Source organism: Seriola aureovittata, chromosome 17 (assembly GCF_021018895.1).
Source record: "Seriola aureovittata isolate HTS-2021-v1 ecotype China chromosome 17, ASM2101889v1, whole genome shotgun sequence".
In the NCBI taxonomy this organism is placed as follows: Eukaryota; Metazoa; Chordata; class Actinopteri; order Carangiformes; family Carangidae; genus Seriola; species Seriola aureovittata.
In genome coordinates this window covers 8283214-8308235 of record NC_079380.1, presented here as the reverse complement: position 1 = coordinate 8308235, position 25022 = coordinate 8283214, and the positions used below count along the sequence as shown (strand labels likewise).

General features: G+C 39.0%; 2 protein-coding genes and 1 long non-coding RNA gene across 4 annotated transcripts in view; 1 reads left to right on the top strand and 2 right to left on the bottom strand.

Moving 5' to 3' along the window:
• The window catches only part of LOC130185770 (uncharacterized), a 13058-nt gene extending 4807 nt beyond the window's left edge, over positions 1-8251 (top strand). The window contains exon 2 of the long non-coding RNA XR_008830202.1: positions 7670-8251. This is a non-coding gene — a long non-coding RNA (uncharacterized LOC130185770). The remainder of the gene's footprint in view (positions 1-7669) is intronic.
• A 3785-nt stretch (positions 8252-12036) lies between these two features.
• Positions 12037-17140, bottom strand: LOC130185769 (5-hydroxytryptamine receptor 3A-like). Of its 2 annotated transcripts, XM_056402405.1 has the most exons (9): positions 16625-17140; positions 16300-16463; positions 15714-15758; positions 15417-15526; positions 14473-14645; positions 14207-14367; positions 13903-14113; positions 13637-13795; positions 12037-12719 (listed from the first exon to the last, which is right to left on the bottom strand). In XM_056402405.1, the coding sequence occupies exons 1-9, from the start codon at positions 16662-16664 to the stop codon at positions 12442-12444; spliced, it is 1341 nt and encodes a 446-aa protein (XP_056258380.1). In that variant the 5' UTR covers positions 16665-17140; the 3' UTR covers positions 12037-12441. The 2 variants fall into 2 exon arrangements, with proteins under 2 accessions (XP_056258380.1, XP_056258379.1); XM_056402404.1 differs by having other exon boundaries at positions 16300-17140.
• Positions 17141-17312: 172 nt separating this feature from the next.
• Positions 17313-24205, bottom strand: tsen54 (TSEN54 tRNA splicing endonuclease subunit). The gene is made up of 12 exons (XM_056402403.1): positions 24054-24205; positions 22911-23069; positions 22244-22307; positions 22000-22083; positions 21748-21846; positions 21615-21667; positions 21093-21200; positions 20169-20643; positions 19883-20018; positions 19723-19783; positions 18825-18938; positions 17313-18515 (listed from the first exon to the last, which is right to left on the bottom strand). The coding sequence occupies exons 1-12, from the start codon at positions 24107-24109 to the stop codon at positions 18365-18367; spliced, it is 1560 nt and encodes a 519-aa protein (XP_056258378.1). The 5' UTR covers positions 24110-24205; the 3' UTR covers positions 17313-18364.
• Between the last annotated feature and the right edge of the window lie 817 nt (positions 24206-25022).

Genomic DNA, 25022 nt, shown 5'->3' with positions numbered 1-25022 from the left:
GTAGCAGACACAACACTGCGTGGACACGTGCACATGAAGGAAAATAAATTGCTCCCTGACACGGCTGCTCTCGCCTGCTTGGTTCTCATTTTTATTTATTTAATTTTTCCTCAGCACTTCCTTGACAACAGTGCTGCAGGGAGGATATTTATTTCCATCACCATCCCCCAAACGCTCTCCTCTGTCCGTCTTTGACCAGAAACATCCTCTTAATTGAAGCGAATGGTTTATAATAATCATTAAATTCTCAAAGTACAATAGCATAAATATACCAGCTTGTTCTCGTGTTACAATTTCAAGATGAGCACAGTTAAAATGATTAAATCCCTCTCTTGGCTGCTGCCTTACTCACAAGGACAACCGACAGCAGATTACCCAGCATCCTCTGGCTATGAACAGTAAATTAAACCAGTATCAAACGATGAGCTTGCAGCTGTAGAGGGATATGATTAATTGAAGTAAATCTGCATCCAAACAAGGACACTGCTCCTTTGCGCTCTTTGGCAGAAGGGCACCTTCCTTTTAGAGGATTTATAAATATACTGTAAATTATCAGATTATTATATTTATTAAAAACTGCAACTACAACTGTCACTGCTGTTGCTGCCCTGATTAGTCATAAATCAGAAATCAGTCGTATAATGCCAGAAAACAAACCCAGGTCCACTAAAACCTGTAAAACTATATACCAGGCCTGGCCCAAAATGACCAAACTAATCTTTCTACATTGGTATTTTTGCCAGTTTGAGATAATCAATTTTAAACTGTATGTACTGTCTCCAGGAAATAGCCATATCTTCACTCTCTAAAGTCTGACACTGACAACAGCTTTCATCTTCTCCCACCTACTCGTCTCTCATCTGTTACCAAACTAACTGCCAGCCAGATAAATGAAAGTAGTGAGTACTGAGTACTGTGACAAAGTTTAGCTTTCAGCAGGTGGTGACAGACTGACATGTTTTTTCCTCAGGGCTTACCGTAGCTGCATGTGCCCCTGCTGACACCATTCAGTCTCAGGTTTTTAAATTACTTAAGCCACTTACTTAATTTACTTAATATTCATATTAAGTGTTGCACGTTGCAGTGACAGTGTCCTCAAAGGGGTTTACAAGTTGTGCAAATCCACTACTGTTATGTGAATTCAAGGAATTGGTTTGTTGAGATTAAATAGTCAGTTAAATAATTTTGGTTTGTAAAATGCGGTTTTGAAAAATGTGCATGAAAACAGGTGGATGGAAACGCACACAGGCAAAGAAAGAAAGAGAGAGCTGAGGGAGGCAGGTGAATCATGACATGACATATCCAACATCCCTCTTATATATGTTCATTAAATTATGTTTGTCTCCATATCTTCTGGTAAAGTTGGATATAGTTATGAATTTATGCTATTAGAATTAAATTCTTATTCTGTGTATAATATGTGAATTTCATCTTCACAAAAGAAAAAAAAAGAGCATTTGAAGTTTGTAAACCACATGAGCTCAAAGATATCACATGGATCTGGGTAATAGCTGCAGTTCATTGGAGACTGATGCACATGGCTGATAGCTGCTGTATTCCTCATGCCACAGATGAGTATAATTCACCATGTTCAATTCGCCATCTTTGCATGGCACAGTGTGTAATTAATGAATGCGTGTGCATGAACGCGCTCATGTGATTTTCCTCCTAAACACGCAGAATCTCAGACGTTCGGTCACGCATGCAGAGCAGGATATTCAGGATGTTCACAGCAGTGACGCCGACTGCTCAGAATATTTACAGTGTCTGATTATCAGCAGTGTGCAGACAGGAAGAGAAAGACTGACTCTCAACACACTGTCATTAATGATTCTCTATTCAGCTGCTGTCTTAATGCTCATCGATTTGTTGTTCCAACCTAAAATGACACCCACAATCTTTCTGAGTATCAAACAGTCCATTAAAATGTTCAAGAGGTCTGTTGGTTTTATGTTTTTCCGCTGATTGACAGTTTGTGGTGGTGACACACCAACGAATGCGCCAATGTGCTTACACAGGCGAGGAAGACACAGACTGCAAGCTAGTAATGGATGAAAACAATGCACTGTAACTTGTGCTATCATTCATATCATCTAAAGCGGCGGAACCGTGGTGCAATGGTTTGAACCTGCTGGCCAGCTGGGCTATAGTATAAACGGTAGAGCTAATGAATGAATCTCTGTAAAGCATTTTGATCATCCCCTGTGGATATAAATGGATGGATGCAGAGACCCTCAAAGATCTGTTTTGTGCCAAGACTGGAACCGTCCTAAATACATGAAACACAAATCTCATATTTCCATCATGTTTTCCAGTCTGCTTCTTGTCTGTCTGCTCCACTCTTGTTGCACCGTCTTCTTCTATGGTTTAATCGACTGGAGAACTAGCCCCATCAATTGTTATCCTCAGTCTGCTCATTTCATAATATTTGCATAATTTTCTTTTGCTGATTTTTGTGAAAACTAGGTTAAATTTTGCATTACATTTGGGTGGAAATGATTATGATTCAATCAGGAGTTTAATGATCAGTCAGGCTGCCAGGAGTTTAAAGAAGCAATGTGGAAGTTTTGCTATTGCTAGCCAACATTAGCATTAACAGCTGTTAAATTACCAGTCTAGAGGAAATGCGTTGAGTTCAACATCAAATTTCATTCCTTTACTCACCAGGAGCTGTCTACAGGGGTGGAGAGCAACAACAACATTAACTCTCATTTATACAACATCTTTTCATCTATTGCTGTTAGCATGCTAACCAGTTAGCCCTGGCCGATCCCATCACTTTCTGATAGTGACCCACTGCAGCCTCAAATCTGCCCTGAAGACGCAGTGCTGCTCAGAGGGAGTATTATAACCTCTTGTCTTGTAAACGCAACAATGACCAAAGGTCTTGTGAGGTGACAATCACCACGAGAGAAATCGTACAAATAGCCCCTTTAAGAAGTCAGAATCACAATTGCATTACATTTGTGTCTAAGTTAGGATGAAAGGAAAAAGATTTTATCCAAATAAAGCTAAACAAAAGAAGCTCTCTTCCTCTCCCTCTGTGACGACCTTCCTCTTTACAAAAATTTTAAATTCAGAGATAATTTTCTTCATGGTCAGTCAAATAAAAAAATTCAGTTTGAATGACACAAACCAGTTTCCCCTGCTGAAAAATCGCACTCCTTCACAGGCTCATCACGTCTGTCCAACTCACTTCAGACCCTCAAGGATGACTTCAGAGTTTCACTCAGCAGACAAAAGGTGATGCACAGCTGCTCCACACAAACACAAAGCCGAGCACAGACGATGGTCACTGGTTTCAACCCAATGTTAATATAAAAGAGGAGCTTCTTTCTGCTGCTGCTGCTGTTGAGTCAGAAAACCACATGATGAGTGAAAGGCCTTTCATAATATTTCAAAAACAAGAAAGTATATCAGTTTTAAAACTAACCTGTCTGGTGGTGTAACAGAGACATGAGTCAGATCTTAACAAATCTTTATACTGACAAATGCAATTGATATCGAAGGAGTAATAATTTTGTCAGTAATAGGAGGAGACTGTGTTCTACAAAAACTCAGTGCGCAGTGGATGATACCATGATATTCCTCCTTAAAAACGAATTACATACATTGAATTATTTGAACCACATAATACACTTAACACATAACGCGCATAATATTTAATTTGCCCCCATGAATCAACTGAACAGAAATGTTGTTTTATATAACAAATTGCTATAGTGTAAAATACATTTAATGGCTATGATTTATGGCAGAAAACAGCGCAGTGCATGTGTGATACCTTAGTCTGAAATCCAAAAAGTCAATTGCAACCCTGTCTCCTACAAATTACACTTATAATAATATTAATAATAATAATACATTTATACACACTTTGCAACGCAAGGACACCTTAGAAAGAAAAAAAACTAACAAGATAACAGATAGATGTAGTTGGGCGTCGGAGCAACGTAGTGATTGAAGAAGTTTGTAGGGGTGGAGAAGATTGGATAGGTATGGAGGCGCCAAGCAACGGAGAGATTTGTAGACAAGATGTATTTTAAAATGAATATGGTATTTAACTGGGAGCCAGTGCAATTGCTGAAGGGGAGGGTGGGTGTGTGACAGAGAGCTCTTACAGCCAAACTTTGGACATAATGAAGTCTATCTAACCCCTGAATGGGTACACCAAGGAAAAGAGCATTACAGTAATCAAGCTGAGATTTAATAAAGGCATGAATGAGAGTCTCTGCGACATATTGGGAAAGAGAACGGCGTTTAGAAATGTTCTTCAGATGTTCTTATTTACTTGTAATTTGTTTTCCCCAAATACAGCGTGGTAAGAAATGTAATTACTGCCGAGATTATGTTCTGTTCTATCCTGTTCTATTATATTATGTACAGTATGCCCCTGGGCCAAAGCCTCTGTACCACGTGACAGTTAATATTTCTTGCTTGAAAGTCACAGCGTTTAAAGTCAAAATGATAAGACAGAAATGCAAAACGATCCCAAAGAGATACAAGATGACTACAAAGAGAAACAGAAAAACTACAGAGACGCAAAATGACCACAAAGAGAGAAGAAACAACCACAAAGAGATGCAGAGAGACACAAAGAGACCGCAAAGAGATGAAAATGACAATAAAGAGCTTCAAAATGGCCATAAAGAGATATAGAAGGACCACAAAGAGACATATATAACGACCAGAAAGAGACGTAAAGTGACTACAAAGAGATGAAAAGGACAATAAAGAGACACAACATGAGCATAAAGAGGTACAGAATAACTTGGAGTTGTTTTGTTTACCTGTCTGTGCCCAGGGGCCTATTTTCTCATAATCCATCCATGCATGAAACCGTCTCTATGTGCTTTTACATCTCCACTTACAGGTGGCTCCCACTCGAGGTCAGGATGCTCCTTTACTGTTAGCCAAGCTTCACAGCTCACAGTCAGATCTGAATATCTCTTCCATCTCCAAGAATCAAAGCCAAAAGATTAAAAGCCGCCTTCTGCCCTTTTTTCAAATTCTTATTTATATATTTATATCCACACAGAGAGGAAGGCAGTACATAAAATTTCACTTTGAAGTAACTTCTGAGGGATGTTTTCACAGTCACCTATTTCAGACAGCTGTCACAAGACAGGGAGATAATTTTCATTTAATAATTTTCTGTTAGTTTCAGGTTCATCTCTCAGTGCTGAAAGAGCAGCTTCAAGAGCTAGAAGAAATAGGAACTGCTTAATGAGTGCAGAAATGAACAAGTGAGTGACAAGTTCAGTGATTGTGTTAAATATGGCCTCTCGTAAGTTCTCCTACACTGTTTGTCCACAATGATAACGGCGACAGCTTTAGCATCAAAATTCTTAATTATTCTTAAAAGATTCTTAATTATTTTCAAAACAATGGGTCTTTAGACAGGTAGATAAAGCAGGCTCTTCATTTCTATTGGGTGACTGTTGATTTTATGCAGACTCTCACTGGCAGATTTTATTATTATTAAGCTAATGTTAGCTCTGCGACTTGGTTAAAAACATGGCCTTTCTCAATCTGCTTTCTTACCACTTGTGCTCCTGTGAACATCAACAGTCAGTTATCGAGATTATTATACTTGTGCAGATGTGTGTGGAAACTTTACTTGTACTTGTGTATAAGAAAATTACTTATAAAATATTTTATTCTTAAGCATTGAGAGGTAGCAGGAGCAAGTAAATGAGTAAATCTACACTGTCATTTATCATCTCAAATCAGTATGAAACATTTTCATCTTTTGGTGACAAAAAAAGCAAAATTCCATCTTGACCTGCACATTTGGTTTTCTTTGGACGAATTCAATTTTGGTGTTGATCATGAATGCTGATGACAAATCTTCCCCACATAGCAGGTGACGATCAGATAGGACGAAATGTCTCTTAAACCATATCAGGTCTGCTCTGAGAAAGCTGCACTCAGTGTACAATCTGTAGCCTTTCTTGCCCTTTTGGTAAATCTGAGGAAGCCAAATGCGATTTTCTGGCGTCAAACTACAGCATTTCTGGGCAGTGAAGGTGACACCTCTACATAGTGACCTCTCTTAGCCATTCAAGGCTGCCGGCATGCACAGCTGCCAAGATAGCTTTGACATTTTTCCTCCTGTGAAGTTCAGAAAGAACAGCAATTTGAAAGTCTACATATTATATACTTGATCAGTGGACTGATCCTTACTCTGCAGGAGCTGCTGCAGTCCAAGCCTCTGTAAACAAACAGATAATCCATCTCTGTAATTGAAATTTAGTTATACTGGATTTATAGGGCAAGAAAAATACTGTCATTAGTCTCACTGTCAAGAATAATTCAGCCTTTTGTCTTGGTCCTGCTGCTGTACAGCTGCAGGCAGTAATTTATGCAGAAACATAATGGCCTCATGAAATACACCGGATGCTCTCTGAGCACCTAAAGAACACAGGGAGCAAATTTACATCAATTTACATCACTGGCAAAAAGGGCCAACGTATTCTGCCGTTTTCTTTTTTCTTTTTCTTTTATCACAGATTATTCTGCATAGCAACCAATGAACTCACTGATTCAGCATGCATCATCGGTAATCGCCCAAAATAAAGAGATAAACAGAAATATCTTAAGTTACATCGTTCTGCAAATGAAATGTATTAAAGTGTAATAAGTGTGTCACTTTTAATATTGCATTAGTGCATTAAACAAAAGGTTCCCTTTTGTTACTTAAATATTAATCTGAAAACACTTGACTTTTATTATAGTTTTGACACAAAGAAACCATGTATTTCAAATCTAAGAAGCATGTCCATCACTTTGGTCCTGACTGAAATATCTCAACAACTACTGGATGTATTTGCCGTTAAATGCTGTATTGAAATTCATGGTCCCCAGAAGATGAATCGTACTGACTTTGGTGATGCCCTGAAAATTGCTCTAGTGCCACCATGAGGTTGACATTTGTGGTTTTGAGTGAAATGTCATGAAAACTATTGGATAGATTTCTGGTAAAATTTCATACTGACATTCCCTTCAGGATGAACTGTAATTACTTAGATTACTTTTCATTTTGCATTATTATCTTGTCCAATACTTTGAATTATGAAACTGTCTGCAAAACTAATGGCATTCCATCAGCTTCAGGTGTACTTTGTGTTTAGTGCTATTTAGCAAATATTAGCATATTAACATACTAGCATGTTAGCATTGTCACTGTGAGCATGCTAGTATGCTGCCTTTAGCATTTAGCTTAAAGCACCACAGTACTTGCTGCATTCACTCAATGTGGGCACAATGGGAAAAATGTGATCGGATCACTGAAGACACATGTAAATGCTAGGTCTGTACAGGGCCTCTCTTGTAGCTCTGTTTTTGGCTTCTACCAACTCTTGAGCGAAATATCTGGTTCTTTAGTTGCTAAATGCTTCAATATGTTCACCAGCTAGTGTCTAACTGTATCTTTCTGCTGTGTTATGCTGAGCAGACAGTGTACATTGGGTTTTTGGAGCGTTTACGCTGAAAACGCTGTTATGAGGGTTGTGTGAGAACCAAGTAGATAAACAACGTGCTGAAACTCACTGTAAAGCTCCATAGAGCTGAGGGGAGCTGCAGATTCAGGTGATAATCCTCTGTAGGTTCATTATTACAAGCGAGACTCCTTCCACATTATACATTCTGTTTATATTGTCACTTTCAGATTTATATTGCATCATAGCTCAGTGAGATGGTGAGGGATTGCGCTGTCGACTGACTGGAGATAAGGAGTCGCTCTGTGAGGCTGGGGAAGGACAAAGGCCCTGACCAGCCTGCTCACCAGTCCAGCCACGCAGGGACAGGAACACCCAGTGAGGCTGGACCGGCCTGGACATCAACAGTTCACTGGTGCGGCAGCAGAAAACAACAGGAAGGAAAAACTGAACACAGGAGGAGAATACAAACGAGCTGCAGAACAGAACCATTTACTTTGAAGACTTTCTTATTCCGAGATATTGGAATAAATTAAAAAGCCATTTTGGTGTTTTTGCATGTTTTACACCATAAATCATGTCTTGTAAATCCAATTTTTGATTTTTTTAAGCATGTTTTCCCACCTTTCAGGGAGTTGCTGATTTCCATTAAATTTCATTAACAAACAAGCATCTAAATTTGCATATTCATGTAATTCATCAAAGAGAAGAAGAAATTGTGTCATTGCAGCATGAAGTTGTAATTAATACAGGAGAAAATGGCGTAACCACAAAACTAGCAAAGTGAGTTGTATAAAAATATGCAAATAACATTTTCTGCATACATTGAATCAAAATATGTTCTTGGCAGTTATGTAAATATAAAAAAGTAGGCTAATGGATCACAGTTCGTGGTCTTAATTGCTCTTGCAGAACAAGAGCAGGCAAAGAAGAAAGTTCATAATATTATCATCTGTAATCTTACTAGAATATGAAAAAAACACCATTGTAACATGACCTAAAAAATAAATGAATAAATAAACGTATACATTTATGTAAGAGTGAAAGACAGTGTAGAGTGATTTCACACAACAGACTGATAGGACATACATATGATGAGACAGTGTTGTGTGGTACCATCCTCCTAGCCTATATAGCCACATAAAGATTATGTATCTAATTTAAAGCAGGGTCTAATCTCCAAAAAGACAAAATACATACTTTTCATAAAAATACAGAATTTTGTTGTTTCTACTCTGGTCCATACCTTAAATAGAAATGTAATTGAATTTCATTAAGGCAATGTGTAAGATAACATATTGCCCAAAAAAAAAACTGATGTTGAACATCTTATTTAATAATAAAAACTATAATCTAATTCTTACACAGGCACAGAGCTTCTCTCTCCTACACATTATCCACCACTGGATTAGAAATATAGTTTCCTGCCCTTTATGTAAAACATTTCTCTGCTCCTCTGAGTAGAGGAACAGATTTACATCAGTGTGACTTGACTCTGATGTAACTCTGCATCCTCCCTGGGTTTCATATGCTTTGGCATCAGGGACAAGTCTGTCACCTCATCCTGTCACATCCTGGCAGAGATCAGATCACTGATTGCAGATGGAAAATATTTCATGAGGAAACACAAACCTTGCAAACGTTAACAACACAGATTGTGTTTGGAAAGTGCTCCAGAAATGGAAAAGCTGAGAAATCAAGAATCAGTGGATGAAGACTTTTTGCATTTTGACTTATGTTTGTGAGTTATTCACCTGTCTATACTGGTTTACATACAGTATATTGGTTTAAGAGGTTCAAACTTCAACACTGTTAGACACACAAAATGCCCTTCATTTTTAAACTTTTCATGTATATATTTTACTGCATGTCCCCTCTTAAACTCATCTAGAACAAAATGGACAGTTGAAAAACAGAATTAATTATGAAATGATATAGTAAATTAGCTTAAAACTGATGAATAACCATTAACATTTCTAAAGCTGCAAAGAATTTCATAAAATCGAATTAAAATCTAACCTTGTATAATTGGCATTTTATATGTTCGTGTACAGTTCTGCTTTGGTCACTGTGGCCAGACAGATTATAAAATAATGGGTCCCTCTCCTGTATACCCACAGACCATCTTTTTTGTTTCTCTTTGTAGCTGTTTTGTGAAGCCCAGGGGGCCCTCCAACCCTTTGGGCCCCTGGGCCTGTGCCTGGTTGGCCTGTACAGTAATCCATCCATGAGTGCACCTGACTTTATCTGCTGTCAGTGATTCCTGTAACATGATTGTTCAGGGCATGTGGAAGTTATTTTTTATTTATCATGGCTCATGAGCGGCTTTCATGTGTTGCTTTGTGCATCTGTATGTAATTATTGTGGGTGGACTTGGTGTTAAAGTATAGTCACTCAGCCTGCATAAAGGCTTTAGTGCACTTCCAGACAACAAACACCTCTGAGAAGCAGGTTTCTTCTTTATGTCAGCCACAACAGCAAGATTTTAGACTAGAATAAATGTGGGAAACACCCTGCCATAGCAATCTTTCCACACAATTCTAAATAAATTAGGAAATAATTTGTCCACAACTTTGTCAACAGACAAAGCTAACATGGACAAATACAATAAAGAATAATTTTCTTGACCTTTTTTAGCTTTAAAAATAATGTTCCATTATTTATACTATAGCAAATGATATGGTTCCTGCAACAGTTTATCTGACCCCAAATCAGCCTGTGAATACTGACACCTGGTGGACAGACACGTCCTTCATTTTCTCTACAGATCTCAAACTTTGGTTTTGTTTTGTAGATCATAACATCAAATCAAGGTATTTCCTGTGTTCCTCACTTCTACTTTTCATATATTCCCTTTTCTTTCCTAAACACCACTGGTTGTTTGAAGGTCCCGTTACCACGTCTACCAGCTCAACACAGTGACTCAACAGCCAACTGAACCATACAGCAAGAAAGTTGTGAAAGATTTACATTTTAAAAAAAGGCTATCTTGCCCACAGTGGGCCATGTGCCCAACCAGCAAGCTAGCTGCCTCTGACTTACTCACCCCGACTGTATATGGGCTCAAATTAGGGTCGAAATGATTTTGAGCTTGTCAAGTAATCTTTACAAATACTACAACGCTTGTAGTTGTAAATCAATCCTTGTAAATGTGTAAACTAGATATGCATGAGAAATTCAACTTGAGAGATTTGTATTTGTTAAAAAACAGAGACTGAATCTAAACTGAACAACGATCAGTGATGAGGTTAAACAAAGAAAGAAGAAATGCTTCTGTGGATGTCTGTGTACAGATACAGAGCAGAAAACTGTAAAACTCAGCATGACGCAACATTCCCAGTGTGTGACACTGACAAGTACAAATTTTGACACTTGTAACAGCAGCGTCACACACTGTGTGGAAAATTTTGAGTGAGTTTTACACAGTTTTCTACTCTGTATCAGTACATGACAAAACCATTTCTTCCTTTACATCGTCTTAGTATAACCTCAACACTGACCATTTGTTCATATCTTTGATTCACAGTCTCTTATAAACAAATACAAATCTCTTTGACAAAAGCACATTTTTTTCACAAGCAGAAACGTCTCATGCAGATTCATTTTACAGTTTACAAGGGTTGATTTACAACTACAAGCTTTGGAATTATTTGTGAACATCACTTGACAAGCTCAAAACCATTTCGACCCCTAATTTAAGTCTATATTGGTATGGTGTGTATCACGTGCATGACTTACCATTTCTTGTTGGTTGTGGAGGACCATAAGGTGTGGTACTGGCCTGAGTTGGATTCTGGCATCCCTATGAAAACACATAATGGTTATCATATTAAATAAAAGGATTTTCCATTGCAGGGCAAACAAGGACATTTTAAGCAACTCTTCTTTTGACTATGAAATGTTTTTGAAGCAATTTAAGGTCTTAAGAACATAAAGGATTTATCAATGATCTATTTAAACCAAATTTTTTAAGTATTAATGTGGTGACAAAGTTTTATATAAGGTTCGTGTTGTGTTTCTGCAGACTGTCCTGTGCCCTGAGGGTGGTTGCACAGCTGAAGTCTTGCACTCTGGGCAACAGTGCTACTCGGCTGTAATACCTCGGAGGAGCACTCAGACTCCTGGAAGCAGAGAGCAATCCAGTACCTCGGTGTCTGTGAGCAGTTCCTGGCCTTAAGGGGGCAGTTTACACCACTGCCCCAGATGCCCCGTCTACCGTCACCAGTCTGACTTCGGACAGTACTGCTATGATGTTCTGACGCAGCTGGACAGGTGCTAGGCCAGGATCGCAGCCGCCTTCTGATCCATCTTGAAGATGGATTCAACCGAGAATGGAAGTAAAGATTATTATGTTCTTGCAGCTGCCTTAACACCACAGCTTCTGTGTGTGTGTGTGTGTGTGTGTGTGTGTGTGTGTTGAATTCACACACAAATGTCAACATTAACATTTGAAACCTTTCTCTGTCTCCCTCTCTCTGTCCAGATGAAGCAAAGGCTCGCTAGCTACCAGTACCATTCAATTATGTTAGATATTTAGGGGCAGGTATTGCAGGGGGTTTTTTTCTAGGTCAAGAGGAGAGTCCAAAGAAAGTATTAGTAATGCTAGAGAAGGCTTTTTTATAAGATGAAATGTAAGATTCAGCCCCCCTCCCCACCCAATAACTTTCACACTTTCCCTGCTTAACAGTGGTCTAAGGTAAAATGTCAGAAGCACTCTGGTTCAAAGCCACTGATATAAACAAAAATCAACTTTATTTTGAACAGAAAAACATATAACTTAACCTTGCTTTTCCAAAGATCCGGTATTTATAACAAACTAGATCATTTTCACGCTATAATCATGCTTATTTGTATATAGGTTGACAGTTCCACAGGGTAGAAACTGTGGAAAAAAGATAGACTTGATCACTGCATGTGTTAAATCCCAGGTGATACGTGGTTATTTAAAAACCAATCGTTGTCAAACTGAAGAGGATATACTGGCTGATTAAACACACATCATCTAATGATTATCATTTGCAATACAGTTCTCACACCACAATATATACATATATATCAGAAAAATGATAACAGTTAATAAATAGAGGACAAAGAACACAGAGTCTGTGATTTCGGCCAGTCTTTTGTATCGTCCAGGCTTCCTCTTGTCTTTGTCTTGACTTCCAGCTTCCTGTCGAGCTGCCTTCACTTCCTCCAGGATTAGTCTCAGCAGGTTGTGGTCGCTCTGGCTGTTCAGAGGAACTGGATTCACCTGGCCTTTCTCTTCAACTTCAACATGCTCTGTGTGGGAGAGGAGAAAAATAACTCAGCAGAATCAGCTGATAGGCCTTCAGTGTCTACTTGTAGGATCACCAATGCATCTGTACATGACAGTGTGTAAATATGAGATGTGTCTCTGGTAGTTTATGTTTTATGTGGATATAAGCGCATGAGACAAACTGTTAACTGATCATGCAGCTCTTCATTAGCTTAGCAACATATTTTAGCCTGCTCCACACATCCCATAATGCCCTTCATATACCAACCTGAGTCCTATTGGTCCATATACATAAGACTTCCTATTATAAAAACATATTATGTCAAATGATGATAACTCATTAATATAGTGCCCAACAATAATAACACATTTACACACTGTCCAACAATACTACCACAGTAGTGATGAACCTGCAGAGAATTATCACCTGCATCTGCAGCTCCCCTCGGTTTTATGGAGCGATATAAAAAGTTTCAGCTGATTGTTTATCTGTCTGGACCACCACAACTTTACTGTTCTACTTCACTGGAATGGAGTGTACTCTTCAGTTCCCGTCAGCTTTACGAAACTTAGACATTCTGCTGGCTTCAGCTGTGGAGACTAGGGAAGTCACTGAAGTTCACTGAACTCACTGTCACGTTCATGAAACCAGTTTGAGACTACTTTTGCTTTGTGCATTAAAGGGATGCACATGGTCAGCAACAATACACAGATAGGCTGAGGCATTCAAACCATGATTGACTGGTATCCTGTTTGCATGGTTTGCTGTGGTACAACTGTCTGTCTTTTCATCTTCTTCCTTTTTTGAGGATTTTACTTATTGTTCTTAATAAATAGCCTCTTATGGCAGTTGACCCAGGCTGACTGTTGGGGCCCCTGTGTTTCTGGTAGTTCTGGGTATTTAACACTATACTCAGAGACATAGAGTATCTTTACTTACCCTGGTGATAATCGGCTTCCAGCTGAATTTCCACTTGGGTTTTAACAGAGCTTTGAGTCTTCTTACCACAATAATCATCAAGCTCCATTAGGAAGCTCACCAGAATGGCCTCCAGGACACTTATCCCCACCAAAGTGAAAATCGTAACAGAGTATGTGGCTGGAATAAACGTGCAGTGGTCAGTGCAATATCGTTGACGCCATTAAAGAAGATACTGAACACTATCACACTTAAATCTCTGGTCTGAGGCTTGTGTGGCAACTCACCGATTATTGGCAGGTTGACTTCAGTGGAGGGCAACATGTCCTGGAGGATCAGCAGTAAGACAGAGATGGACAGGAGTATAGTCACTTTGAAGCTCAGCTTTTCACCTCTGGCCTCATTGATGAAAAAAGAGGCCAGATCCAGGACCAGAAAATACAACAGGGGTATGATTAAATTTATCACATAAAGCATTGGCTTCCTCATGATTTTGATCTGAAATGCAATGTAAAAAATTAATTAGAAACGAACACACTTGAAGAGTGGGGAAAGAATTGTTATCAAATTTCATTATATGGATTTTCTTACCATGTATACAAGTTTGATTTCACTTTTATTATCTTGGGTAGGAGTATAATTAAAAACCTCAATGGTTTTAAGTTGCCATTCTCCATGTGTAATCATGATCCGCTCAGAGATTGAAGTAAGAGTTGTGTCACTCGTTGTTGTTGCTAGTTTTAAAGTTTCCCCTGCGTACATAACCAAAATAAATAATTACATTAATTATACAACATGGCAATTCTGTATGTAAAAATATTAAGGTAGTAGCCTGTAGTTCATCTGGTGCAATGTACCATTGTAGTTCATGGATGTAAATGTGATGCTACAGTGTTGAATATCAAAGGGGAACAGGAAGAGATTCATCTGACAGGTGAAGGTCAGCCGCTGTATTCCCTTTGCCAACACAGAACCGCTGGGAATCAAAGTGATAAGTGGACTGTTCTGAATGCTCCCAGAATCAGAGGCACTGAAGGAACAGGGAGAAATTAAAAGTTAAACGGTAACATTCTTCTCTCCATTATATTTCAGTGAATGGATGAATGTACTTGCTTGTCTACAAAGTGAGTCACACCACAGAGGCTTAATCAGTGTACTTTTTTTAGATTTCATTCCAAATTTAGATAAAAAATGTTGGTGTTTTTTCTCTCTTGAACATTGAAAAATGTGTTTATTTTACCAGTGGAAGTTTTGTTCAAAAAAATGTGTAATGATTTATTTCACAGGGCTGTTATTCCCTGATCATTTCTAGAATGTTTCCTGGAAAGAGCCACGTAGTTTGGTGCTTAATTACAGGAAACATATGGATAAAGTCATTACGTTAGTTAGTACAGGTGTGTTGACATTATGGGCCAGCTGTGGCTCAGGAGGTTGGGCGGATCAACTGTTTTCTCAAGTCTACCTTCTCTGTGTGTGTAGGGTGATGCTTGCTAAAGATCTCTTTTTCTTTGATCATGCTTGTGTCAGCTTTTGCTTTAACATTTTACTCTTCATAATATATGTTTAATATGCTGTTCTGAAAAGGAAGACTGTACTCTCTATGTCAACATTTGTGTAAATAATGCAGGAGAGAGTGTGAGTGGATCCTATTTTAGTTCTTCTGTTTTTCTTTACAGTGGTCTGGTGTAAATTGTATCTCTGGTTCAGTTTATTAATTGTATTCAAGACAGGCTGTGAGCCCTGCTTTCCTGAGCCTTAGACCAAACCCACAACCTGCAGGTATGTAATGGCTGGTACATACTCCTCTTGGATGGTTACATCTGGGATCCACAGCCTTGATCTTGGAATGGTCAGCATGTCTATCCCACAAAAGTCTGACGAATTCCACGTAAGGAATTCATTTTGCCATCGCTGGGAAAAGAAAAAAAATAAACATTGGTGATTGTGAGATTCAAAGTGCCATGACAATAAATTTAAAGCCAAGCAATGTCGCTGAAGTTGATATATCTGGTGATTACAGACCACTGATGTGAAAATGCAGTTACATTCTTTGGCACCTTGATGTGCCTTTCCTTCACGTGTCAGTCCAGAGTCTTACCATTTGGAACCAGATGTGACTAGTGACGGTTTGAGACTTCTCATCCTGCAGACAATCAGCAGCACTGTGGTGAGCACTCATGGCATTCGCAACAAAAATAGCATGTTTAAGTGAAAGACTCGATTCACCCAACTCAGAAAAACATGTATTTATGCAGATAGTTTTGCATTCATTTCCCCCGGTTTGAAGATATCTGACCCAGACCATTAACTTAAGTAAAAATAACAATCTCACAATGTATAAAAATCTGCCATAATATAATCTGTTATGTAAAAGTTCAGCATTTAGTTCCTGTTAGATTTGTTGGGGGACAATAAGTGCATGGGTTACGGTGACCTCGTGTAAATCCCAGCAATCCCAGGTGGAGGAAGTTTTCAGGTCCTTCACTCAAGTAAAAGTATCAATACCACTATTTAGAAATACTCCATTTGTAAACGGTGCATTTAAACTCATACTTAAGTTGAAGTACAGAACTGTTATCAGTAGAAATATAAAGTAGGAATAAATTGAAATACAAGTACATCAAAAGTAAAAAAAAATTAATAGATACACTAATAAAAGCATTGCACTCAAAAAAGATACTTACCACTTCTAAAATACCATACAACAGCATGTCCAGGTGAACAAGGGTTGGTGTAGTCCAGTTTTTCACAGGTCGAGTGATTTCTAGAACATTGTTTGTTGAAGTCAGGTTTAAATAATTCAGGAGACCTCCGTATGAGCAGTCTGAAGTCTGACTGCTCGCAATACCTTCAGGGAAGGAGGAAAAAAATCCTTTAGAGACCAGGAAAACGCAACCCTCAGAAACTGATACAACACAAAACCTACACATCTCAATCCCAATAAATCCCAATTACTGTGTTTTATGTCTTAATAAAAAAAAGTATTTTAAGTTTAATTTAACAACTCACCAATTAAAGCAAGAAAAGCGAGAGTCCGCAGAGCTGACATGGCTATTTGCCTTCAGCTTCTGAGGGAAACCTTTCAAACTGCAAAACACTTATATAAACTGTAGGACAATACAACAATTATGTGTAGAACATCAATAGATCTGATTAACTGCACTGTCAAAGTGGAAAATAGCTTCTCTTTGTTCCTGTGGCCTGTTGTTTGGGGATATATCACAAATCACCCGTATATTTCTATTGTGGAGCTGCAGCTGAAGCTCAAAAGTCAACACGAGGAGATCTCAGTGTATATCAGGTGGGAGTGAGGGTTTTTCAGTGCACACACATGCTTACGACATCTGTGGTTGAGAAAAAAAAACAGGCATGAGACAGGCTGAAATTTAAAAATCTTAAAATGCACAAAAAAGAAGTGAACAGCAACATTTCAGCTGCATGTTTCAGTATCTAAAAACCAAAAGTCTCCTGTCTACAGGTTTACAACAGTCAGATAAAAAAAAAAAAAAAACATGTTTTCCTTGTTAAAAAAACAATAAAACAATCAATATACCACTAATATCATCCAAGTGGCAGTTACAGACATTGCAAAATGTGCAATTCCATGACAACTGCACACAGAAAGAAAGAAAACTCCATTAATTATTTTCACACAATAGGTGTAGAGGAAATGACGTTCACAGATTCCACTATGAAAACAAATTTATTTCCCCAACTACGGAGTGAGAGACTCCCAGTCTCAAGCAGCTTGGCAGCAGAGGAATTTTCCAACATGACAATGATGTCAGAGACACTGCAAATATCACATAAGAACTTTTAAAGAATACCTAGAATTACTGCCTCACGGCGGCATGCCTCCGCCACTCAGACTAGTTTCAGATTACATCCTTGTTTATCCACAGTCATATGAAATATTAATAACTTGTGTGTTTGTCATAATTGCTGTTTGAAATCTTGAGTAATGGTCAAATTTGAAGGGATTCCCTTGAGGAGTTCTCGAGATATTGCGTTCACAAGGCCAACATCATGTTTTGTGAGGTCACACTGACCTTGACCTTCAACCACCAAAGTCTAATGAGTTCGTCCTTGAGTCGAAGTCGACATTTGTGCCAAATTCGAAGAAGTTCCTTCATATTTTAAAGTGGAAGGTGGAGCAACAAAACCTCTCCAGCAAAGAGTTTTTCAAATTAACTGTCTTTATTCTTCTTGGGCTTTGACTGCAAACAGATACAACTGTATTAAATGGACAGGTTTTTATTACTAAACATTTTAGTGATAATGAACTGGGGTGTCTCAGTGTTGTTGAACACTGTAGCTGCTGTAGCAACAATTCATTTCCCACCAGGATTAATGAACTATTCAATCATTAGTTGTTGCAGAAAATCAACAATAATAATAAGTCTAGTCAACTTAATAGTTCACATGCAACGTTCTGTTGTCTGTTGGGCCTGAAGATAAAGAAAAAAAACTTTTAGGTATCGACTCTGTGTCAACAGTGTAAACAAAGCAAACACTGTTATTTTTGTCACTGTTCCATTAAAAACAACATATTTGCAGACGGCAATGCACACCCCTACCCATCCCACAGATCCGACCTGGGGACCAAAGCTTTGGCACTAAAACCACACACACTAAATCAGACACACAAAAGAAATTTGTATTTTTACATATCGACTCAATAGATGCAGATTTATTGAAAAGTCCTGGATACGTGTAGGTGGATGTTGTACATTAGAGAGCAGTGAGGTCTCAGGGGTACACATCTTTTGGCAGCTGGAAGTCTTTGAAGGTGTAGAAGGAGATGTCTCCATGGTCCACCACAGCAATGACCACTGGGACGTCTCCGCTCTGGGAGGCCAGCAGCTTGATAGCTCGGAGGTCAGGCACGGGATCATTGAAACTGAAACACAGGAGTGAGGGAATCAAACTATGTTGGCAGTTTCTAAGGACACACAGGTCAACATAACTCAAATTCAAATTCACAAGTTTTGATGCGTATTTGTAAGTATTTTCTGCCATTTTACAGACTATATGATCAATAAATAATCACCTTAATTTAGGTAATTGCAGTCTTATCACAATCGCCAAAAGACAGATCCATTCATATCCAATCACTGTGAGATTTACGTCATTCAACTGAAATGCCTGTTGTTTCCTGTAAACCAATCTTCAGTAAACATGGGCTCAGGCAGATTGTGCGATTGCTTACCTGCACACACACATGCGGGAGTAAGGTTTCCCAGGCTTACTCTTTTTGAAGTCAGCCACCGAATCAGGTTGGTAAACATTGAAGCAAATCTTCCACTCATCCGATCCTTTTAACCTGAGCACACAAAGCACAAGGTCATCAGTATCTGAATGATGCGCTCTCCACCACAGTACAATACATCAGCCCCGGTGTACGAGAACACAACGAGGCAGCGACAAACACCAGAGCCGCAGCATCTCCCCGCTTTGTTTCAGAGTCTTTATGGGTTTGCAGAGGTCACAGATTGTGGCAAGCTCAGTTACACAGAAAGTACAAATTCTGATTTGTCTTCCTTCACAGGTGAGTGAGAGTTGATTTCTATTAATCACAATGATCAGACAGTAGCTGCATGAGATCAACCTTTTAATACCAATCTGGCCTACATAGTGATATGTTACAATAACTCATTAATACATTTCAGGTCTCAGATTGAAATGTGACAATAACTAAACTGAACTACAATAACTACAAAATCTTTCATCATTCTCTAGAATAATTTTGGCTGAACCAACATACACCTGATGGATCTGAATCTGATGTGGCTCTGACACTGATTCATAAACAGAAACATGTTATTCATCTGTGAGAAGGCGTCAGGTTGCAAACAGGAGTAGTACAGATGGGTCAGGCCCAGAGTTTTATTTAAAGTATTTATTTATCAGTCCATGTTTAATTTATTCTCCCCTTTTTTATTTATTTATTAAGTTTTATTTTATTTTGTTTCTATTTGTTGATTTATTTCTCCGTTTTAAATTCCTCCTTTATCTTTGCTGTCATTGCCTTCCTCTTACCGTCTCCTGACTGACCTGGTATCTAGTAAGGCTAAAGGGTAATAAAAGGAAACAGAAACAAGTGATACCTGGACGCTCCCTCGAGCAAATTTGTAGATTTGATCACACTGATTTTATCCAACAGTTCCCCTGGAGCAAAAAAAACAAATATCAGTGACCTCAAATTAGACGCAAGTGATGTAGATTAACTTTGAATTGACTTTACAGTCTAGGTCCATGTGATCTCACCAGTGGGGATCGGTTGTCTTGGGTCATGTAATGGAGTGACTTCTCTGTTCCACAGGTGTGCTGGTCGACCTTTACGTCTCCCCTGCCTCCTCGCCAGGAGCTCCTGATACTCTGCCCAGTTTCTGCACCGCTGAACCTTAAAGGAACTCCATAATGTAACAATCCCCCATAATGTGCCTTTTTTATATCACTTAAAAATAAACATAACGATTTCCCAGATACAACTAGATTTGAGTGGAACATATTGATGTTATGTTAGAGTTGTTTAATATCTGCTGCTACAAACCTCTTTGTCTTTGTTGACGTCCCACCGACGCCTACGCTTGTCTTCTTCCCTCCTCTGCTCCTTTGAGGACAGCCTCACCTCCCGCAGGTTTATTCTCTGCCTCCAGGACGCAACGTCACAGACTCCCACAGCCAAAGCCCCGGGCAGCAGCGAGGGGTCTGGAGAGGCCAGCCAGCTGGAGAGCTGCCCCCTGGAGCCCAGGTCAGGGAAAGAGATGGAGCTGAAGTCCCAGCGGGAGGAACCAGGGGTTGGGCTATGATCTGACCCTTTACCCAAGTCCCTGAGAACATCTGTCGTCCACCAGGTCCTGCCGCCACCTTCATCTGTTGTACTTGTGGTGGCAGTCTGGACCTGTGCAGTCTCTGGAGAGGTTGTCAAGTGTGACTCAGGAGGCTTTTTGTTCTCCTCACCATCATGGTTGCCTTTATCCTCCTCCATCCTCTCAGTGGTGGACTCTTCTTGTGCTTCTGAATGACTACAGCAAGAACAACAAGTGTGTAGCCCTTTGGTTTATGGGAAAATGTGTGTGTTTTACACTGACTAATGGTCGAAAACTTCACATCACATCAGTCATTTATTCTAACAAAATATGAATAAACTCAGCTGAATCAGATCACCAATGGAGCTGAAATCAAATTGCAACAAAGAAAATGAAGTGGTGTTCTGCATTTCAGAAGCACAGACCTGCCACTGCTAAGGGCAAATCAACGCTATTACTTAACTGCTTAATCAAGAAAATAGTCAACAGGTTGTTCTATTATTAGAAAATAATAGTTCTACCTTCTTTTGTCTTAATTGAACAGTGGCTGAACAATAAAATCTAGTTTTATCTTTGTATTCAATCTCTCAAATAAAATGTCTGGCAGTAAATACAGTGTACTATATAGTACAGAGGGAGAGGTTTTCTACAGGGCCTCTGTTTACCTGCATGTTGGGGTGGGGCTGCCGCTGCGCTTCCTCTTCAGTTGTCTCCCTGCTCTATCACGTGACTGAGGCAGGTTCAGCTGCCTCACGTATGGCGACGGCTCTGAACTGTAAGAGGCCAAAAGCACAACATCTGCATTCAGCGGATTTTTGAAACGTGGACCTCCACAGCAGCATCATCCAAAATACTAAAAACTAAATAAATTAAATACAAAAAAATAAAAGTCTGTAAAGATCCATTTTGACAGTTTGTCTACCCTCTGAACTGGGTTATGGTCCAATCTTGTCTAAACAGCCACAATTAATTCACATCAAGTATGTACCTAAGAACGATTTGATTATGATTAATGATTATCTTATTATGTGCACATAATAAGATAATAAGATGTGTTGTAGATTGATGGATGGAAAACAACACTGCCGTCCCTAAGGATCAGTACTGAAAATTTATTCCTACATTGTTATGTTTTAATAACTGCTTGTACTTATACATATCTGACTGGGACGTTAAGATTCTGTTACCTGGGATCAAACCTGTGCACCACGTAGCCAAGCCTCTTCAAATGCCCGAATACCTTTGTGATGAATGAGAATCATTAGACCAGTACAGCACTTTGTTCCTCATCCAGAATATGTGTTGGACTAATAGTTGTACCTGATATTGCTGGAGCCTCACTGTGTTCGACGACAGAAATCTCTCATAACCGTCCTGAATGGACAGCGGCAAGTCCTTATAAAACACCTGCAGGTTTCCCTGTTCACACATCGACACCCACAGACGTCATAAATCAATAGTTTACAGATCACAAGACTCCTTAAGGGTAACTTAAATATTACAGAACAAACGAATGTTGTGTTCCAAGTCAGAGTGCCACACCCTGGCCAACAGGTTTAATCTGCCACTCACACATTCCATCAGGTAGAGAGCCTCTTCAGGGAGGAGATACTGTTTGCCATCGGCAGAAAAGCCCATCGTCTGCCAAAACTTTCCCTGTTTACAAAAATATATATAATAATTGTAAGACACATTATAATAATTTGACAAATATTTGATAATGAGGTGATAGGAGATGCAGTGCAGAGGTTGTCAGCTTGTCACAGGGTGTGTGTGTGACTGTAGTTTGTCTCATTTGGTGTGACACGGTACTCACAGCTGGAGACAGAAGCTCCACAGTCTGGTCACTTGGAATCCATGTGGCCCTCACTAGGTTTCCTCTAAAATCCAAACAGTGAACATATATCATATGTCAGTGCAGCACAACCTGACTCTTACTGTTTGCACAGACTTAACATCGACAGCAGGGTTGATGGGAGACTGAACCTTAACGTGCTGTAAAACCAAACAACGAGCTAAAAGAGGCAAAAAAGCTCAGTAAAGAGTTGTTGATAATTACCTATTCACTCTCAACTCATCACTACAAGCGACTCCTTTCACATCACATGCATTCATTTGACCCACTGTTACTATAAACCTAATGATTAGTGGAGCGTGAAATATTTCCTATGCTCCAGCTACAGTGCTACTTCTCTTTTATTTTTTACAGTCTATTTGCAGAGATGTCAAAATCATAAGCTAATTCATCACAGTGCACATTTAGTCACAGTTATTTTTGTCAAAGGGTTGAAGATTTCAGAGCTGATTTAAAGCAGAACTGCAACATTATCATTGTTTGTCTTCAGAGCTCATGGGTCTTTGATAATTGACTTCAGGGTCTGGCAGAACACCCTTGAATGCATCACTAAGGAGAAATCAGAGAATCATACAACTAATATTTATCACTTGGGATGGATGGATAGAAGGATGGAACGCCTACTCACAGCCTCTCCACTCTCTCCTCTGATACCAGGCTCCAGTGCTCATTCAGGCTCTGCTCAAGCCGCTGTCTTTGCTCGTCTGAGTCATTGGGGAAGAAGTCCTTCTGTCCTCTGACTGGGATCTTGTGACTCCTGGACCGGGCTGCAAAAAGCTCAGACGGACTGGAATTTAAAGTAAGACGACAATGCTCAGCTCCAGACACTTGACATGTGCAAGATAACGCAAGCAATAAAAGCAATAAAAGTTAATTAACATTTGAATATAGGCTATTTTTCAAATGGCTGTCTCTGGGGGTTGTACTTACTTGTTTTCACTTCAGAAATCAACAAAAGATGTAATTTGGTCGGGGTGCCACAACTTTTGCACACATGTGTACATGGTGCACAAAAACTAAACCTTGCTCCACAGAGGAGACCTGTCTCAGACCATCTAAAGGGTCTGGACAAAACAATGCCTGTTACCAAAACCACAATTTCTGTTGCATGCTCTACTGGACAATTTTGTATTGTATGACTGGTGAAGTAGCCCAAAGCTGCATGTAATAGCTTGCAGTAGTGTGTATTTCCAGTGTCATAAAGAGTGAAACAGTCATGACTCATTGTCACAGGACATCGCCCAGTTATTCAACAAAACAGTCAACTGTATGATGCCCTGCTTATGAACCAAATATAGCGATCCTTGGGAAAAACTTTTTAACAGCAAACTCTTAAATCCCCCACGAGTGCATTTACTCCAGTTAATTCATTATTTTTGCGGTCTTTTCTCTCCTCTTTCCCCAAAACACACCAGCAGAGGACGACAGAGAGAAACTAGCGTAGAGACCCAATGGATCATAAACCGTCTCGGTTAATTAATATCCACCATTACACCTCTGGAGATAACCTAAGCTCCAGCTACACAGCTATTTTACAAGTTTTTCACACCAATTTCAGTGATGTTTTCCCAGCACATGTTTGTAACACTACTCCATAACTTAGTTAACAGTTAGATGTACATGTCCCACCATGTGAACAGGGAAAACGTCAAAGAGCCCAGACAACAGAGAAAGGTGAGTAAAAGTGCCACCGAGCGAGAATGACAGAAGAGTTATTGCTGCCTGTCTTTATATTTATCGGGGTTTTTTGCCAATTTGGGCGACAACGCACCTTAATATTTCACTGAAGAACGTCCCCTCGGTGTCTGTCTTGTTTTGGTCCGCCATGATGACTACCAGTCTCCCCGCCGCAGCTCTCTGGGTCCTGATGCCCGTCGGGTTCAGTGATTAAAAGTAGTTACACTCATGGCCAGCAGAGGGTGCCAGTGCACAAAGAGACCTTTGGATTTCTGTCCTGTAAGTGTTAAAAATGGACATTTCACTAGATCTACAACAATTAGTCAGTCAACAGAAAATTAATCTGCAACTATTTTAATAAGATATTAATTGTTTCAGTCCTATTTCAATCAAAAAAAATCTCAGATTCACTGATTAAAGGACCAGTGTGTACAGTAGATATGAAGTGCTCATTCTCAGCTAATTAAAACACATCAATTCTTAGTTTCAGGTGATTATACATTATTAAAAACATAATTATGAATATTATATTCAATTTCTGCCCATGGATGCCCCTAAATCCTGTAAACCAAATACTTTGGGGGTTTTGGATTTGGATTATTATTGATAATTATTGTAATGTCATTAATAAATAATAATGAAAATTATCCTAAACTACATTCACATTTTCTCTGGAATAAACATAAAAAACTATCGCATTACATTAACTACCAGTGCAATTCACTGTGATGTCCAAAAGGCTTTTCATCAGACATTTTTCATGATTATTCCTTGTTGTTTTCAATGATGAGAACTGGGATGGCTTGTTTTTGAATAATGTTAATGAATTTGAATTACTCTGACATAATGAAATGCCAAATAGGCTTCCCAAAACTCAATTAAAGTTTTTCCTTTTTTCTCTTTTTTTTTCAAAAACTTAAAAATAAATGTAGGTTTTTGTTCAATTGATCCTTGCCTATTATGAGATCATTTGTTTTAGCTAGTAGTAGACACAGTTTTTCCTATAGGTCTGAGCAAACAGTGTCAAAAATCAATTCCACATTATGGTTTTGTAAAACTTTCT

Excerpts from the sequence above, each read along its gene's own strand:
- LOC130185769 (XM_056402404.1), bottom strand. The coding sequence starts at position 16,545 with ATGTGTAGGTTTTGTGTTGTATCAGTTTCTGAGGGTTGCGTTTTCCTG. Across the intron at positions 15,527-15,713 it reads GTCACATCTGGTTCCAAATG|CGATGGCAAAATGAATTCCT; the intron begins GTAAGACTCTGG and ends TTCTTTTCCCAG. Across the intron at positions 12,720-13,636 it reads GGAAGCCGATTATCACCAGG|AGCATGTTGAAGTTGAAGAG; the intron begins GTAAGTAAAGAT and ends TCTCCCACACAG.
- tsen54 (XM_056402403.1), bottom strand. The coding sequence starts at position 24,109 with ATGGCGGACCAAAACAAGACAGACACCGAGGGGACGTTCTTCAGTGAA. Across the intron at positions 22,308-22,910 it reads GAGGAGAGAGTGGAGAGGCT|AGGAAACCTAGTGAGGGCCA; the intron begins GTGAGTAGGCGT and ends TTTGGATTTTAG. Across the intron at positions 21,668-21,747 it reads TGAGGCTCCAGCAATATCAG|GTATTCGGGCATTTGAAGAG; the intron begins GTACAACTATTA and ends TTCATCACAAAG.